This window comes from Trachinotus anak, unplaced genomic scaffold, assembly GCF_046630095.1.
Source record: "Trachinotus anak isolate AG129_WGS33_773 ecotype Australia unplaced genomic scaffold, CSIRO_AGI_Tana_v1 ptg000049l, whole genome shotgun sequence".
In the NCBI taxonomy this organism is placed as follows: Eukaryota; Metazoa; Chordata; class Actinopteri; order Carangiformes; family Carangidae; genus Trachinotus; species Trachinotus anak.
In genome coordinates, this window is record NW_027273900.1 from 78,961 (window position 1) to 97,540 (window position 18,580).

The 18,580-nt window shown below is 43.6% G+C and overlaps 2 protein-coding genes and 1 long non-coding RNA gene across 5 annotated transcripts; 1 reads left to right on the forward strand and 2 right to left on the reverse strand.

The window, feature by feature from the left end:
- Positions 1-1,325: 1,325 nt before the first annotated feature.
- On the reverse strand, positions 1,326-9,812 carry zglp1 (zinc finger GATA like protein 1). Of its 3 annotated transcripts, none has more exons than XM_071473318.1 (6): positions 9,533-9,812; positions 9,324-9,443; positions 6,808-8,205; positions 6,597-6,709; positions 5,371-5,464; positions 1,326-4,776 (listed from the first exon to the last, which is right to left on the reverse strand). In XM_071473318.1, exon 6 carries the CDS (start codon positions 2,479-2,481, stop codon positions 1,534-1,536), a length of 948 nt encoding a protein of 315 aa, XP_071329419.1. In that variant the 5' UTR covers positions 2,482-4,776; positions 5,371-5,464; positions 6,597-6,709; positions 6,808-8,205; positions 9,324-9,443; positions 9,533-9,812; the 3' UTR covers positions 1,326-1,533. The 3 variants fall into 3 exon arrangements, with proteins under 3 accessions (XP_071329419.1, XP_071329417.1, XP_071329418.1); XM_071473316.1 differs by having other exon boundaries at positions 3,643-4,776; XM_071473317.1 differs by lacking the exons at positions 9,324-9,443; positions 9,533-9,812 and adding an exon at positions 8,797-8,945 and having other exon boundaries at positions 3,643-4,776.
- A 145-nt stretch (positions 9,813-9,957) lies between these two features.
- fdx2 (ferredoxin 2) lies at positions 9,958-14,310 on the reverse strand. The gene is made up of 5 exons (XM_071473319.1): positions 13,977-14,310; positions 13,615-13,666; positions 11,678-11,784; positions 11,499-11,586; positions 9,958-11,386 (listed from the first exon to the last, which is right to left on the reverse strand). The coding sequence occupies exons 1-5, from the start codon at positions 14,158-14,160 to the stop codon at positions 11,230-11,232; spliced, it is 588 nt and encodes a 195-aa protein (XP_071329420.1). The 5' UTR covers positions 14,161-14,310; the 3' UTR covers positions 9,958-11,229.
- Positions 10,474-13,162, forward strand: LOC139615401 (uncharacterized). Its single transcript, XR_011687365.1, has 3 exons — positions 10,474-10,596; positions 12,564-12,948; positions 13,031-13,162. It is a non-coding gene; the product is annotated as an uncharacterized lncRNA (long non-coding RNA).
- Positions 14,311-18,580: the final 4,270 nt, after the last annotated feature.

Here is an 18,580-nt window from a genome sequence, read left to right on the forward strand (position 1 = left end):
AGGGCTCATGCTTCAGCTCGTCTGTGGGGCTGTGGCTCAAACCTCACTGACTGACTTTAATGGGCCACACTCAGTGGAGATACATTTGTTTTCCAGAGAGGGAAACAGGACTGTGAGCATATGTGTGTGTTGTAATTGAATAAAAATCAAATATGACTAAGCGTGCCAGGAAAAGCAAACGGCCCTCGTAGGGGTTATTTAGGTGGAAACCAACTGTTTGCAGATGGCAAAAGATCTGCTATGAACCACATCACACCTTCGCCAGCAGCTAAATCCTGGGAGAGATTTCTTCCACATATTTAGCCAGTGTCCTTCTAGAGTGGATAAAAGTAACTATAGTGCCAAAAAAAAACCTACATCCTGAAACTGACTGTATTTCTCAAACTGTAAAAACATGCACAACTGTATAAAACTGCAAATATGTGTTTCACTTATGTTGCTGGACTAAAATAACCTTGCACCTTCACATGCTTCAAGATGTTCTGAATAAAAGGTCAAATTTGAAGCCTGAAAAACAGAAGAAAATGTGTGATAATTACCAATACTGCATGTAAGGTTTGTTCTAATATCTCATTAAGCCATCACACTGCTTGTTAATGTCAAACATATTTTCATTGCTTAAGTTAATTTTCCATTTGTTTCACACTAAAATCTCTTACACATACAGATACCAACTTTTAATAAATTATAGAAGTTGTACTTTCTGACTTCCACTGCTCTGATAAAAAAAAACGCAGGAGCTTGATGCATCTTACATTTAAACTCTATGACAACATGAATGACAAAATGCATCAATCAGAAAGATCCATCTGCATAATGATGATGATCCTCTGATCCTTCAGTACAGTTTACTGCTTATGTGTCTTTATAGTTCTATAAAATCAATTTCTATTTCTGTCTTCAAACCAGCCCAGGACAGGTTCTACAGGTCTGTTTGATACGGTCAACATTAGCCTGAGCTGAACATCTGACACATCAGCACACTGAGTAGGTTTCAATCATTATAATAGCCTGTTATTAATAATAATAATAATAATAATAATAATAATAATAATAATAATAATAATAATATTATATTATTATCACTATCATCTGTATACAAGTATATTAGGAATATGGGATCTGCAGCCTAATTTATATTGTGTGATTTTTCTTTTTGTGGTGCACTTGAATTTGCAGAAATTAAAAAAAAAAAAAAACACATGAAAAACAGCCAATCAAGTGTAAAAGTGTAGCTAAGAACATGGGTTAAATTAAAAGCTATTTATTTGGGTCTATGATAATGACAAACCCTGTGACATTAAATTCAAATTGCACAGACACGGTGCAAATCCAATCATGTTTATTTAAAATATTTAAGTGCTGAGAAAAAAACAAAAAAAATAACAACTGCAAAATCATTTGCTTCAAGCAAACACACTGCTGGAGGCACACGGGCCTGTTTGCTGTGGGCCAAAACCTGCTTATTCGCTATGAAGTAGCTGGGAGTTCATTCAGAGGCTGAGTGAAAAAGGCTGCAGCGTCCTCAGAACATTAAGTTAAATTAGACAGTTTCATGATCCCGGTGGGGAGACTGGACAGCTGAGCCACAGGGTAGCGGGGCAGGCCCATCACTCCGTGCAGCGACACCGGAGGCAGGAACGAGGAGTTTGGAGCCAAAGCGGGGACGACGGCGCAGCGTCCCGGGTCCAGCCCCGGGTCCAGCCCCGGGTCCAGCCCCGGGTCCAGATGTCCGAGGGTTAAACAAGAGGGGAAACTCTTGGAGAGGAGCGAGGAGAGCGCAGGTATGAGGCTGCGCACAGGTGGGACGTCGGACCCAGTGAGCGAGTTTAAGCGGCTTCCTGGGCCCAGCTCGGAGCACAGGTCGGGCCCCCGGAGACAAGAGGCCATCCTGTGCGGCCCGAGGAGCGGGCACACCGGCACCAGGCTGCGCTCCTGCGCCCTCGACTCCTTCAGCGGTTCCAGATAAACCTGCTGCCTCTTGAAGCGTTTCCTCCGCCGAAGAAAACTCCCGTTTTCGAACATATCGGCCGACATGGGATCCAGGGTCCAATAATTTCCCTTCCCGGGGTCCCCGGGCTCCCGGGGCATTTTGACGAAGCAGTCATTTAGAGACAAGTTGTGTCGGATGGAGTTCTGCCAGGCGGGGAACTTCTCCCGGTAATACACAAAGCGCTGGCTGATGAAACCACAGATCTCGCCGAGGGTCAGCCTCTTCTGGGGGCTCTGCAGGATGGCCATGGTGATGAGAGCGATGTATGAGTACGGGGGCTTCGCCGCGGCGGTTCTCTCACATGGAGCATCCTGCAGCCGGACGGTAGAGGCCCCCCCCCGCGCTGCAGGACTGGTCTCGTCCGACAGTGACACACATGTGCCGCCCGCCGCCCCACCGCCACCGTCCGTCTCCTCCATGAGTGCGCAGTCCAAGGTCATGGTCCCGTGTGGGGCAGAGCAGGCGCAAACCCGCTCCTCCGTTTTCATTCACAAAAAGTTGCGCATCTGACTGCGACTCTTCAGCCCCCCCCCCCCCCCCCCTGTAAAACTCCCGCCTCCTCCTCCCGCGAAGTCTCATCAAATCAACCACAGACACGAGCCTGGAGCAGCTGAGCCCGAGGGTTCACATCCTGAAGGTCCGGACAGACGTGAGCTGACGTGAAGGGTCGCTGTACCCATAAGTACTTATTGGAAGTGTGTATTGATTAGCAGTGGTATTAATTATTCAGATGTTAATCAAGAATAACCAGACTGTAAGAAAAGTCCTACATTCAAAAAGCTTATGTAGTAAAATAAAAAAAAGCAAAATAAAAGAATATGAAGCAGAACGGCCCGAACATAGTCAGGTTCTAATAATAATACAATAATACTAACACTAATAATATATTATTGTAGGCCTATTAAAATAACCAACATACACCTGCAGCTTTTTCATGGTGTATTTAATGTGGAGCCAGTTTGAACTTCTTTATATACAACTAGGTAGTTTAATCTGTAGCAATTAATCAAAGTGATAAAAGTTTTATCCACTGTGACAGTTTCAGTTACTGTCACATAAATGCAGCTGAGTACAAGTGGCAAGGACTGCAAAACTGAACTGAAGCTCAGTACTTGAGTAACTCATTTACTTTCTATGATGGTTTCTTGTGGTTTAAACCTGATGCTGAAATGAGCCCAGCAGGTGAAACAGTTTTAGACTGAAATATGTTTAATGTAAAAACTAAACAAGCACATTAATTTTATTGAGCTTGTTTCTCCTCGTTTTTGGCTCGCACAACGCTCATTTCCTCCGTGTTCCTCGTTGCTGGATGGTTTGGCTCATGGTGAGAGGCAACTTTTTCTCTCTCTGGCTGTTTCAAATAAGAAGACGTAATCCATTTTGAAATAATAGCTGCACTGTATCAGTCCATGTGAGGCCACCCACTTGGCACACACAGGCCAGTGCTGCAGGGTGGGCTGAGGAAACTGTGGGAAGTCTCCTTAATGAACAATTCTTCCCTGTAACTCTCACTATAGTTTAATGTGACATATGTACCCACTAAAACTATTATACCATCTTATAATCATTGCATTATTTTAATAAGAGTATTTATATCAAGTCTGGGCCCTACCTCTGTAGCTACACACACAAAGAGCCATGAAACAAACTGGATGTTTCATACAGATTTTAATACAGACCAAACCCCATGCAAGTTCACAGAAAAGCTTTTTCCCTTCGCAGAAATCAGAAAATCTGTGCACCAGTTCAACCAGCAACAACCCAAATAAACACCAAGAAAAAACAACCCCCGAAAACAACCACAATTAGAAATGATGACAAAGACAACAAAGATAAATAACTTAATTTAACTTGTGTAACTAAATATAAGTCTACTGAACTTGGCAGACGGTGTTGCTGTCAGGTCAAGAGAAGTAAATTGTTTGGCAGTTAATAACCATGAACGCAGCACTCAGCTCAGGTTGCAGTTTTTGGTCCCGTACAGAAATAACTTTCTATTGCAGCTGTCAGGTACTGCCGACCGTCACACACAAGCAACACTGAAGCTATTTAGATGAAAACCGTTGACAGTTATGACTAAACTTTCCACTGAATGGGTCTAGTCCCTGTAGTAGCACTACAGTATCCCATTTATTTGTCCCAAATGATTCTCAGCTCTGCTACAAACTGGGCCTGTGTGCTCAGTATATCCCTGTGTGTAGAAAAACAACCCACTTCACTGTACAAGCTCGTCTCATGCTAGATACAGGTTAGGCAGCACAAACAGGATCAGTGCAGAAACATAAGTACAGATCATTTTCTGACATCCACCCTTTTTATTAATTTTTTTCCTTTTTGCCTATGTTTTAGGTTTTTTACCTGTTTATGTTTTCCTGTGATTCATGCAGCACCTTGAGAGCAACCACAGAGATAAAGTCAATGAGTTCTGTTGCCTGAGCTGCAACATGGTCGCAGTGAAACTAAATTAAATACCCTGAGTCAAGTAAAATACAAGAGGTCAGTACTGGTCCTTTGTTTTTGCTTTCACATCTGAAGTGAAGCGTAGAGGACGAAGGAGCAGAGAGTACACAGTCTTGAACCGGTGTGTGCAAGTGTGTGTGCACAGCTCTGTCACCTGTGGACGTAAAAACCTTTGCTCTGCGTGTGCTCCCTAAGCCGTGTGTTTCCGCTGAGCTGAGGTCAGCCTCACCGAGTTTCCACACTTGAGGCAGCATGAGTTGGAGTTGCCCTCTTTCCTAGGGATATGCCAGCAGTTGACACAGCGCACTCTGTACTTCTTATACCTTAATAAAAAAATTTAAAAAAAAAAATACAGGGGCGATTTAAGTCCTTACTTTTTAAATATTTAATGTTGAGGAATCATGATGGACGCTGGTATTTATCTATGACATGTATATGTCCCTGTTAAGGGTTTCCAACCCAGGATCACTGTAACACTGATCCAGCACAGCATCGTTCCTCTTTTCAGAAGCAAATTTGTGTTTATATCTGCTGCAGCAATTTATGAAGGTTAAAACTTAATCCAATAACACGGAGTGATTCATATCCTCAGATTAATTGATGAAACCATGTAGCATGAATCTCATGCAATGACAAAAGTTTGTGTGGTGAAAAACTGGCAGCAAATGAATTCACTTTAGTGCATTCATGCAACCTGTGTGACACCTTAACACATACAACTGGGCAAACTGCAGGCAAGTCCACCTGAGAAGTTCACCAGGCAATGAGCCAAAAGCAGCGTTACTGTGTCAGTGATCAGTCTCATACAGATAAACTATGTGTGTGTGTTGTAAATTTAAAATCAATGATATCTGAAACTCAGCTTCATGTACATGTTTTTAAAATATTTAACAACAAGTAGTGTGAGTATGAGCTACCTTATCCCACAAGCGTTACAGAGAGGGGTCCCGTCCTCTGCATCTCTCCACATGGGGGTCTTCCTGGTGCAGCATGATGCACAGACTTTATCCTCTAAAGAAACACATTTTCAGTTAGTGTTACAGTAATTCTGAGTTAATTGTACTGAAAGAAGCAAGAACTATGCAACCAAAAGTTTTCAGAGGACTGATGCTACATTTCAGCAATAACATATCTGTATGACCTGAGGGTGTTGTACATTATTTTATTAAATAACATCAAATAATGTTGAGGACCTTCTCATCTGTAAAAGATATTCAACTTCACATTCCTGTGAATGGTGAGAGTAAAAGGTAACTGTAATATCTGTGTTGCATTTTCAAGTTGGTCGCTAACATATCAGAATAAGGCTGTATATCTTGGTGGTGTCAGATAAGAGTCTCAGCCGTCTGGTGTCTGAGTGTTAGAGATAAAAACTTGTTTGTGTTTTTTTTTTTTTTTTATTAACCAAAGGAGGATCAGATGCAAAGTTCACATTTTTAAAGGTTTTTCATTTAAAATGTAACGGGGATAACTGATGTTAATCACTGCAACAAATCTAAAATGACTTTGAGTAAATACTGACTCTCCTGCTGCTGGAAAAACAGCGACTGAAAATACTGGCAGCACAGCTGACAGTAAAAATTACATGGTTGGATTTATATTCCATTTCTACTTCCTCTTCTCTGCATTTACTGCTCGGCCTTAAGGGTCGTTCCCATGATACCAGTTATTGTCTTTGGATGTTTACACAGCAATTTCCCTAAATACTTATCTAATGTGTAACACCTGTCATCAGTGATGCTGTCCACTTGCATGGTTTGATGCAGCTGCTCCACCTAGTGGAGGAAATTGGTATTTTGTACAACTACAAAATCTGCATGATTTTTACTGCTGCTGTTGATTTCAGTCTAATCAAACTTTAACACTATAATCAATATATTAGCATTTACATTTGAACATGTGCCTGAAACTCTTTAAAGTGATTAGACTGTATGTTATACAGACTGTAAAGATTTCAGAGACAAACTTGTGGTTATGTGTACTATAAATAAAGTTAACTTGACTCAACATGACTCATATACATTTAATTACCAAGGTATTTGTTTTAAGATAATTGTTTTAAATTGTAGGACCCCACATTGCTGCTTGGAGAGTCTGTAGGAAGGTCAACACAGTTTCATGGAACAGCTCAGGTGCTACTCACTGGAGACGGCGGTTGTTGGGTCACTCTCCTCATCTGAGCTGCTAGTTTTAAGGGATTTCTGGGATGTCCTTGTCCTCAGTCGTGGCTTTCTTACACTCTTGCAGAGCTCCTTGCTGTGATGGGTAAACATGCAGCAGACACCGATAATGTGTGTGAATGTAATTTAAGTTTACTTCACCATCTTCTAAAGATGTAATAAATCTGTCAGTACCTGTACTTTGAAGTTATGAGGAGGCGACACTGCTCCCTGCTGTCATCCAGCTCTGTGCCCATCCTGAACGTCACTCCCTGGAAGTCCGGGTCTTGGATGTCAACACTCCGGCTGGGATGAGGTTGTTTTCTCGGGGTCTTGGTTTTCCACTGCTGGGAAGATGGAGGAGAAACTTCCTCCCTTTGCACTGGCCTGAGTCCTGGTTTTAATGTTGCAGACGGCACATTATAGCTCGAGAGTTTCAGTTGTGCAGCTGGGGGGGATTCTTCCTCTATGGAAGCATGTGGACACTCTGGGACTTTGTCATCTGTTTTTGGGAGTGACAGACACTTCTCTGTGTCACTAAAGAAGAGTGGGGCTGATTGTGAAGGAGGCAGGATGGCGCTCAGAGGTGGCAGCTGGCTATCACATGGAGGCTCTGCAGTCAAAGCAATGTTTGCATTGTGGTCTAGTGTTAGTGCCGACTTTGACAGAGCTACACTTGTATCTTCATTGGGATTAAGAGTCAGCTGAGTATTAAGGGATGCATTGGGGATAAGTGCTTGTGACAAAGCATTTTCAGAGAGGGGAGCATTCAAAAAATCCTGTTCAGCTGAGAAACAATCCTTCTTCCTCTCCTGGTTCCACACCAGTTGTCTGCTAACACTGAACTTGACCTCTCTTTCATCCATGTGTTGAGGTTGAGAAGATGCTGATGTGTTTTCCTCCACCAGCTCTGCTATAACCATTTCTGTTCTTTCTGTTTTCTGTGGTTGAACACTACAACCCCCCCTGGACTGTGGTTTGTAATTAGTGCCCCCCCTGCCGCAGATAAGAAGAGATGGCCTTGAAGTGTGTTTGACGTTCACACTGTTGCCCCGAACTCCCTGCTCTGTGACGTCTGCTGCAGCAGGCGATGACTTGGCTGTTCGATGGCCTAATTTTGTGGTGGATGATAGTGAACTAGAGTCAGACTCGTCTGCATCTCTGTGATGCAGGAGCCTCTCACACTGCAGGTTGATCAGACTCAGCACTTTCCAGGGACTGTTACATTCATAATGTGGCTCAACCAAAGTTGTTATGTCGCTGCCATGACTTTCCTCCTTCACTTTGTTCACTTGATTATAAGGCAACTTGTGAGACAAACTGTGGTGGCAGGAACTATTAAAGGCTTGAAATAAATGTGCATTGTCTTCCTCCTTGTTAACGATGAAAGGATCCGGCCTGGACGTCTCATTGAGCCATGTGGCGGGTGAATCTGTGTCAAGGAAACTGTTGTGGACAGGAGACGCTAGCCTGGAAACTTCTTGGAAAAGGTAGAGGAGAGCAGAGTGGGAGGCGTCTTGTTCCGCTGAGCTCTGGCTTCCTTGGATGACGGTAGCTTGTGTCTTTTGTCCTGTGCTCATGTTGAGGTAGTTTCTGTATCAAATAATCACAAACAGCCTTAGATCAGTAGTTTCCAAGCTGGGGGGTCAGAGCCCCCCTCAGGGTGCAGTGGGATCATTGCCAAGGTAAAGAATAAGTAAACCAGAGACTTGCTACACAAAATTATGTTTAATTTTCAGACTTTCCTCTAATCTTTGTTTTGATTTTACACCTCTGTGGAATAAACTGCTCTTCAGCTGAACTGCTGTTCATTCACTGTGACACTGACACAGCAGAAAGGTTGAGACAGAGCATCGCACCTTTAGAGGTGTGTTGGTATGAGTCGCTCCTGGAGCTCCTGAAGCTCCTGGAGCTCCTGGAGCTTCTGGCTGAGCTGCCGCAGCGTTTACAGGTTCATGGAGACGGTGACGGCCGTGATTCTAGGCTGCTGACCGACGCTGTCCCAGCGTATGTGGGCTAACGGTACCGTCCGGGTCTGACCCGTCTTGTTGATGAAAAGCTAAACGAGGCCGAGCTGTCACTTCCCTCAGAGCAGACTCTCACCTGTTCTCACCTGTTCACACCTGTTCACACCTGTTCACAGGTAAGAGACTTATTTCATCACAATGTTACTTATTAACTCACCGGGACAAATGTAACAAAGCTGCGAGGCCTGGTCACGTTTAAATGGCTTCTACGTCACAAACGCAGCTCTTCTTCTTCTTCTTTAATGTCCAAGTCTTCTTCATCTCATGTAGCTCTTCTTCTTCTTCTTCTTCTTTAATGTCCAAGTCTTCTTCATCTCATGTAGCTCTTCTTCTTCTTCTTCTTCTTCTTCTATGTCCAAGGTTTTCGCGGGTGTGTTGAGTGTCGCGGGTGCAGAGGCAGTGACACAGTGGTGATCAGTTTTTATTTTAATTTAATTTTTACATCAACATCTCGACATTATGTGAAACTGTCCTCCACCTTTATTTCCTCATGCTGACGTCAGCGGGTGGTGACTCAGGTGAAAAGCTTCGCACAGCTCAGGAGAAGGAGGTGGTCGGTGTCCCGGTGTCCCGGTGTGTCTGTGTGTCTGTGTGTCCCGGTGTCCCGGTGTGTCCCTGTCTCTGTGTCCCGGTGTCCCTGTGTGTCCCTGTGTCCCTGTCCCTGGCATTAACCGCAGCACTCACCCAGTCCAGGCGGGTCTGTCCTCATGTTCCCTCAGCGACAGGTTCGAGCCTCAGGTTGGAGCCTCAGCTTCGTCTGAGCCGTCATGGCCCCTGCGGCTAACACGTCTTTGTCAATGAGGCCTGAGGGTTAAACAGGGTCAGGATCAAATCCAGCGCTGAAGGTGGACTCAGGTAAACACTCCCCACTGAGCACCATCGTTGCTGCTCACCTGAGATCTTCGGCTCAGTCATCAGCTGAAAGGTGAGGTGTGCAGTTCACCGGGAGCTCAAACTGACGGAGCTGGCTGCTGTAGTCGTGCTTTGGACCGGGAGCAGCTGCACAGGTGTTTCTGGTTTGCTAGATTACACCTGTCCGGGCATAAAAGTGTTGCCCACGACGACCTCCAGTTTCGCTTCCTGTTGCAGCAGCTAAACGCTGTTGCAGCCACTTATTCACCTTTTCTCTGAAATAAAATAAAATACAGATGTTTGCAGGTGGAGATTTCCCCATGTGGGCGCCTGCGGCTCCTGCACTGAATTAGAATTGGTTATTTCAGGTTAATCAGAAGTTTAGTAGAAATGTAGTGTTTCTCTTCTTCGAGTGCTTTTCAGCTGGTGTTCAGTGTTTGCTGGGTAATGACAGCAGTGCACAAAATGCTTTTTAAAATTGATTTTATTGCACAGCTTTAAATATTTGTAATTTCTAAGACATAATATACACAGTTCACTTACATTTGTGCGTAAGTTAGACAAGTACAGTAGACTTAACAAGTAAAGGGCAGATGTGGTAAACTCATTCCATGGTAACTGAAGCCCAGCAGCCTCAAAACGGACTCATCTCCACCTCCATCCTGATCCGGATCCAAACAAAAACCTGAACCAGATCATCCAATCAAGCCACAGTCACTTGTGCCAAACAAGAAGAGCTTTAAATGCATTTTCCATCAATGGCTCCGTCCCATTAAGTGACACAATAAACCTTGTCAGTGAGTGAGAACCCTGGGAGTGGCTCACCTTAATGGAATGCAGCCATCATTAAAGTGATTAATCCCACCTGAGCTTTTCCTGCTTGGATAACTCAGTGTCTGCAGTGGAAAGGGTCCATTCACCTGAATATGTTTTGAAATGTTTGTGAATAAAATGTAAGTTTCAACAGTCTGGATGCTGATGTGTTAAGAGCCCATCCCTTAAACTTCAGACAACTTGTGTCTTTCAGAAAACCTTCATTATAACGAACTGTTTGGATTCTCCTGCTGCATCTGGCTTCAGTCCCACACCGAGGAAAACTCTTGAGGTTTGTGTCTTAGGTTAACTATAGTCAGTGGGTCCTTAATGAAAAGCCATCACAACGCCTACAAATGAACCTGGTACATAAAAATGACAGTAAATGCTATACATATAATATCTGAAGTGAATCAGGGTGAAAATGATGGACTGGCCATGAAGACTAAGAACATCTTGTGATACTTGTGCGTATATGAGCTGTAACAAGGAATGCTCCATTCAACAGCACAAAGATGCACTTTGTTAAAAATTGCTCTACGACACACTCATGAAACGTCTTTTAAAACCTGTTTTAACAAAGAACAGCTGTGAGATTGAACGGTGTCTTGATTCTGGCCTGAGAACGCTCCACATAATAAATACACTATCAGTTGAACCATCACAGTTTTTTGGGATGTAACCATTAATTTCACAGACTCACGGTCTGGCTGTGTGTGATGTCATCTGCATGCCTGTCATGTCATTGGTTAGCTTTGGAATTTGTCAGTCGGCAAAACATCTTGGGAGTTGCTACGACTTTACTATGCTAGCCGTGCATCTCTTCATGGTCGCTCCCTCTCTCAACCAGCACACATGGTGTCTAGCTCACAGCGACACCCCCTCTTTCTTCTCCAGTCCCCCTCTTTACCACTTGTGCCTCTTCTCAGTGAGGTTTGGGAACATGACCATCCACATAGAAGTTCCTGGTGACTTTGGGCAAAGTGAGCTCAATGCCATCCAGCTCTGGGGTGAGAATGATCTGGCATCCCAGCCTGGAGTTCTCTTGAAGCATGGGCGCCATGTCCAGCATGTCATCCTCCCTAACAACCAACAGATCTGTTAATACTCGGTGATCTTTCTTACACCCCATCACATGCATTTGTTGAAATTCAAATGTGGTGGTTAAAGCAGAATCATCAGCGGCAGACCTACCGCTCAGCAGGGTCTGGCAGCTTGTCAAAGTGGTCGGCGCTCACATAGACGTGACAGGTGGAACAGGCCAACGATGCCTCACAGGCTCCTACATAAAACAGAGACACAGACCATGAGCAACAGTCGTCTTCAAACCAAGCACCAATATCTCAGAGAGTTTTAACTGTGTAAACACTCACCCTCCAGGTCAATCCCATGTTTGTGAGCCAGATACAGAACGTTATCTCCCACCTTGGCTTTAACTGGGATCCTCTGGCCGGATCGGTCTATATACACCACATTCACCCTGCACAGCAAAGAAGAGACCCCTCTTGAAAGAGTTATAAAATATCTAATGCCTTTAACCCAAACGGATCAAGATCATCCTGAGGTTTAAAAATAATTTGGCTTTATTTATCATATTTTTAGTTTGTCTGACAAAGTTTTCTTTCACAATTCTGCTTTTTAACTCGATGTAAGCAGAAGAGGAACAACATGCTCCATCTTCAGAAAAGTGTTTGAATTCTTATCAAGGTAGAAAGAGAGAACAAACATGACATTATTACATATCCAAAAAGGTGAAATCATGTTAAAAATGTTCTATGGTTCTAAGGTTCAATGACAAAAATGTTTCCACACACATTCACCCTTCGTAGATGTGGAAAGTAAGAGATAAATACTTCAGTTTTTCATCTCAAGTTTTTTGTTCTTAATGTGATGTGTTCTGATACCACTTCTGAAGAAGTCTAAATTCAAAGAGTGCAAACCTTTTTCCACTGCCTACATTTAATTTCTGTCCAACTGGTACTAATCAGTGCTGCAAATACCTAACTAATGTGGGTACACATGGTGTTGTTGTGTCAGGAGAAACGAAAACGGTTTCCTGCTGAAACCTCTGAGAGGAGGCCAAAAGCTGTGAGTTCAGTTCTGGTTCATCCAGGAAGCTGCTGGATCAAAGTTTAGATTTCTGTTCATGAAAGGTCTTTTCAGAACCCAACATTTATCAAGGTAGATTCTTTTTATATTATATTATTATATCACTGAATTATTATTAGCTTGTTGTAAATGGACGTTTTTCATCTTTAGGATCAACGGGAGCTCAGAGTCTCGCTCAACAACACTTTGACATGTGTGGACAGGAGGAGGAGGAGGTCAGTGTGCCGCGGCTTGTTCCACGTGGGATGTAGACGACCACCACCACATCGTGAACATCAGGTTTAAAATGTCACAACTGTTTTAAGACGCCAGCATGAAGTTTGCTTTGGTGTCAGTCCTCTCGCTCGCTCCTGTAGCTGCCTGCCCCTCACAGACACACTCCCCGGACCATCCAGAAAACTCTCCTGACTGTGTGTGTGTGTGTGTGTGTGTGTGTGACGTAGGTAAGGTGTGTGTTTTGTGTCTGTAGCAGAGGAAACTGGAGAAAAAGATGAAGCACCAAAGTGAGTTTATACGTGTTCAACTGAAGATGCAGGTGGGTGAACTGGTTCAGGTGTCAGACACACATGATGTTTCTGGTGTCGTGTCAGTGTGACTCGTTCTCTCTGTTTTTGCAGGAACAGCTCGTCGTGTTAAAAAAGGCAGATGCTGAATCTCTACATCACACAACGCCGCAGTGAAGCGACAGGCGCGTCTCTTTATGCATCAAAGGGCTCAACTGTGCATTTATGAAGCACTTCAGAGGAGATTTCAAAATATTGTATATCACTATAAAGCCTAAAAACATCCCAATATTACTTCTATGAGCTGGCTCTACCTTCTGAGCTTCAAATGTTTTTACCAAATTTTGCTCTATAAATGTGAAGCAAGAAAATCCATCAAACTACTGTTTTTATGTTGTGCGAGTCTGTGGACAATTTCTCTAAATGCCTCAGATTCACCACCAACTTCTGTTTAGATTAAATTTCACCACTGGTTGAATCAGAGTTCAGGCTTTGGTCAGTGTGGAGAAAAAAATGCCAGTTTAACGTGACTAAGCAAAAATTCTCAGATCTTTCGAAATCAAGTGTGGCCTTCACTGACCTGAACTTTGCAGCCTCGGTGTTACAGAGCGGTTGTTGTCGAGGTGCAGCATTAAATAATGCTCAACAACAACACCGACACATATTCACTACGAAAAGCCAATGAAAAGTAAACTTACACATCCTCAGGGTCCTCTGCGCTGGAGCCCCCCCCCTCCCTGTGGTGGAGACCTGCGAGGAAACAAGCACCGGTGAGGAGCTGCCGCCGGCTCAGCAGGACGATGTTGCACTAAGTTTCACAACCTCATCTGAGGAAGATGAAGTTCGGTTACACAAGTGTTATTGAGCGAACTTGACTCTAATATCTGTTGCTCTCCTTCGACCACCTGCAAAACAAACTCTGCTGACACCCGGAGCTTTAGCTCCATGGAGCAGATAACTTATAGAACTTATTACCACTTCTTCAGACTCGTGTTAAGAGCAGAGCCGGGGCACAACCAGCCTCTGACTGGGGCTGAAGTGTTAGCAAGCTGCCGCTCACCTTTACTCGTCTGCAGATGTCTGATCATGGTACGGAAGCCGCCGGAGGCTCTCCTCTGCGGAGCGGCCGCGCCGCTCACCCCGCTCTTGAGCCTGGACACGGGACCCGAGCCGCAGTCCGGCACGACCCGGCAGAGTCTCAAAGTCAGCCCCATGCTCGACCGGACAGCAGCTGCGGCCGCCATGATGCTGTTTGGGTCACATGGCCGACAGCGGCCAATGGGAAAAGAGCGCTGGCAGCGTGACGCTTCTGACGTAATACGCTGCGCTAACAGCAGAGGGCGCTGCTGCAGAGGCAGCGGCGCACAAACATCACGTCACATCGCCCACACGTTTCACTGCAGCTGCAGGAGGCGAAGCTCACTGTAAAGACACAGAAGAAACCTGCTCCAGTTTTATCAGGAAGAAGCAAGTTTCCCTCTGAAACTTACTGCGGAGTAAAGAAAAATGCACAAATAACATACCTCAATACCTTATTTAAGAGAATGGGCTGCTTACTTCCAACCACAGGAGAGTCCATTTAAAAATATCTATTAAGGCTCAAAGAAAAGTATATAGAAGTTCCTGCAGCATTAAAACAGCCCCACCCGAGGTTTTTCCTACCAGAGGTTAATAGTAACTGATATTCGAGATCTCTTATTTCAGCTTGGTTTAACAAAATGTCAGAGCTGTAAAGTACATTTATTCATAGTGTACTTAAGTGCAGTTTTGCCTACTTTCATTTTATTTGGAATTTCCATTTCCTGATTCCCGATACTTTTCACTATACTTTTACAATTCACAGGTCAATGTCATTATTCTTACTCCACTACATTTATCTGACAGCTGTTGCTCTTAACATGCAAAACATATGATCAGCAAATAACATGTGAGTTATTGTTGTAGATTAATCCATCCAACAGCATATTCAATATTTGAAATTAAAGTTTTTGTTATGATCGCTGCTTATGTATTAATGCATCAACAATAGTAATAATAATACCAATGATACTATAACAATTTAAAAGAGGTCTTTCTGCATAATGAGTGTTTTTATTTTTGATACCAAATTTCTCCAATAATAGTGATGGACTGTAACTTAAATTTAGGACTTGTACGTGCCGTGAAGTCAGATCTGAATACTTCTTCCACCACTGCAAAATGTTATTTTCTCTGTCACCAGCTGTGAATTGCGACTGGTCTGAACCGAGTTCTCATTTCTCCTCATTTTCTCATCTCTCTCATGGTGGTTTTGTATATTTTTCTGTATTTATTGTTGTTATATTCATAGCTGGTTTGCTTGTCTGTTTGACCACAGTCTCTAAACCAAGCTTCCCTCAGGGTTGTGAAAGTTTAAAAAGCCTCCACTGCAACTATCTCCCTTTACAGACTCACATTAGCTCCACCTCAACTTGCATCACTGGCTATAATCCAATAATATATAATAATCTATCTCTAACTATAATATTTAATCTAATCTGAATGCTCCTATGTCACATAAGCCTGTTGTATTTTGTTCCAGTTGCAGGTGTGACCAGTCTAAACCTGTTAAAGCCATGTTCCAGTTAAGGAAGTGAGTTTTCACATAGTTTAAAACAATCAAAATGAAATATTTTGAAGTCCCATTCAGTGTCAACCACCATGCTCACCAGTATCACACAACAGTAAATACATGTTGTGCCCCGTTTCTGCTGTAGACGAAGACTAACCCAGATAAAAAATCTGCCATCTGCCAGTAGAAAACTGTGATTTCTGACTGTGACCAATGGTGTGCGAAGTCCAAGAAGTGATGTTATGACTCGAGGTCGGTTCCTTTCTTAGCTCTCTGAGAGAGGATTTTTCTTACTTTAAGAAAGAGATCATATATATCACTGTGTTTGACGACCACTTGGAGAGAAAGGAAGATATCCTAAAGAGTACCGAGCTGTTAAACATATAATCCCTTTACAGAGCAGTAAAACTCCCTCAGAGGATGTTTGAGATGAGATTTATAGGCTTGAGTGGCTCTATATGAGCTCATCCATAGGAACAAACCCACAGCTTTGGTTTCTTTTCTTATCTCTTCTTCAGTGTCTCACGAGTTGGTCCTGAAACGTATACTAACCCCCTCACCCCTACACCCCCAAGCCCACCCCACCCCACCCTCCCCCACCCATCTGGATCGGACTGCAGAGGTTCCTCCCATGTGGATGGACATAAAAAGTAAAGAAAAGTAAATGGGGCACCCTCATGTCTACTTTTTTTATTCTGTAGTGAGTGGTTGGGGTGAAGTCACTGGCACACACATTATTACACTTTATATAGTTTAACCCACAGAGTGAAACACTATTACACCTTCATGTGTTCCCTCAGACACACACCTGCACAGGATTAGTGTCTAGGGACAGTTTACCTGTGTGTCTGTCTGTGGTTAGAGCGCTCAGTATATCATAGGACCCACTTGTCCTCAGGTCCTGCAGGTGTGTGTGTGTGTGTGAAGAGGTGTGGTGGGTGGAGGTTGTTACACGCTTGACTTAGTTATAAAGTGGGCCCCAAGCTGTTCCTTCACATTACATTCCCCTCAGTCCCTGATGACTATGCAGTACAATAACTCACCCCCACCCCCCCACACAGACACACAGACACACTCATACCTCCTTAAGCCATTCACAGTGAAATACTTAAACAAGTCACTGCTAAAGACAGACCTGCACATGAAACAAACTCACACACACACTCACACAAACACACACTCACACACACACACACTCACACAGATCACACACACACTCTTCTAACATCGTCCTGAGCTCAACAACAGCCTGTGTGGATTTCAGCAGTGCTGTAGGATCTGATGAGTCTCCCCAGAGTTCACCATGTGTCAGTGCACAGCTGATGTTTCCAAGGACAAGTATGGAAACACTACATTTACCAGAAGTCCTTTGGGTGCCATCCAGTCAGTCCCATTATTATTATTATTTTTTGTTGTAACATTTTCCCACCCTGCCGCTCACTGAGGAGATACAGTATCTCCTGTCAACCAAAGATTTAATTTAAGTCACAAGTTGGAACCATTTCTATACTTTTCTAATTGTCAGCAAATAATAAATATTATTATCTGTGATTCCTCTGTTGATCCCCACAGTCGTGCAGAGACGATTAAAACACATCAGTGAGCGACACTGCTGCACAGGGCGACATGATTCTGCATCACAATAAACATGGGCAATGTAATTCATTTTGACTCAGTCCCACGTTCACCGTCCTGCTGCCATTAATACTCACTGGAGCTCCAGATGTGTATCAGCCCACAGCTGTAAATAGTTCCCAGAAAATTCAGTACTTATTCCTGTTTGATTAATTTATTGGTAAAAACTGCAGAGTCCAGCTGTTGTGGGAACTTCTCCAAAACATTAACTGTATATTTGGGACCTGTCTTTAAATTTTTACATCTTCTGAGAAGAACTGAGAGATGAACCAAGACGTTGTTGGTGTTGATCTGTTCACTGGATTTATTCACGAGTGTGTCAGAGTGTGTGAATGTGGTCTCTTGTATGATTACTCATTGTCTGTGTGTGCGAGTTACTTCCCACATTTAATGTTGGTTCAGTCTTTACTGTAAATACATCGTCAGTTATGATGATCTAAGTTACACCACAGAGCTGAACGGCAGCAGCTGTTTCATTTGCTCTTCTTGTGCTGCAGCCTCAGCGTGCTCAGGAGCAGATGCAGATGAGTGTTTTGAAGGGAGTGCAGAGTCGGGATATTTCATGGATCAACATTTCCCTGAAAGTAGCTTTGAATGACGCAGCTCAGTCCACACAAACACTTACAGCTCAACACCAAATGTAGAGATTTCTTCCTGCCTGGTGCTCAAGCCAGTGAGATAACAGACTTTCTTAATGTGCCAACACAACATTTCACATTAATGTTGGTCGCAGAGCAACTTCCTGCTGAGCTCGACTTCACAGATAATCTATTGACAACGAGACATGTCTGAACCACTGAGCTCCAGTTTGTTGTAATCTCACCATATCATCTTCATGTCTGAGACCTGTGTGTGTGTGTGTGTGTGTGTGTGTGTGTGTGTGTGTGTGTTTGTATACATGTGTGTACCTGCAGTTGTGTACATGAGCTGCGTTATGCAAGCCATATCATGACTTCAGATGACTCACAGAAACCTCTGAGAGAAGCTAATTAGATACAGGTAAAACAAAAAGTCCTTTATTCCCTTCCATGCTCCGTCTGTGTGGGAACGTTTGTTCCTCAGCCAGACAAAAGGGAAACTTACCATCAGTGTGAGTAAACACAGCAGCAGCCTGGGAGCTGGCGTCATTACAGGGAAAACAACCTCTTACTCAAACTCTTGTGATGTTTATACGTCTGAGACAATTTCTCTATTGTGTGTCACACATTTAAAGGTAGAAACATTTTAGGAGTCTCCGCAGGCTCAAGGTCGTGTTGTGTTCTTTGTGATTAATGACCTTTTTCACACAAAACACTGAGTAGTGCAAGTGTTTGCTTTAGCTTGAGGTCTGGATGGGGCTTAGTGGTTTCAGTCTGTGGTCTCGTCTGGACTGTGATAGACAGCGTTGACCGCTGACTGTTGACCTTTGACACCAGAAAAAGAAAGCCTGCAGAGAGAGG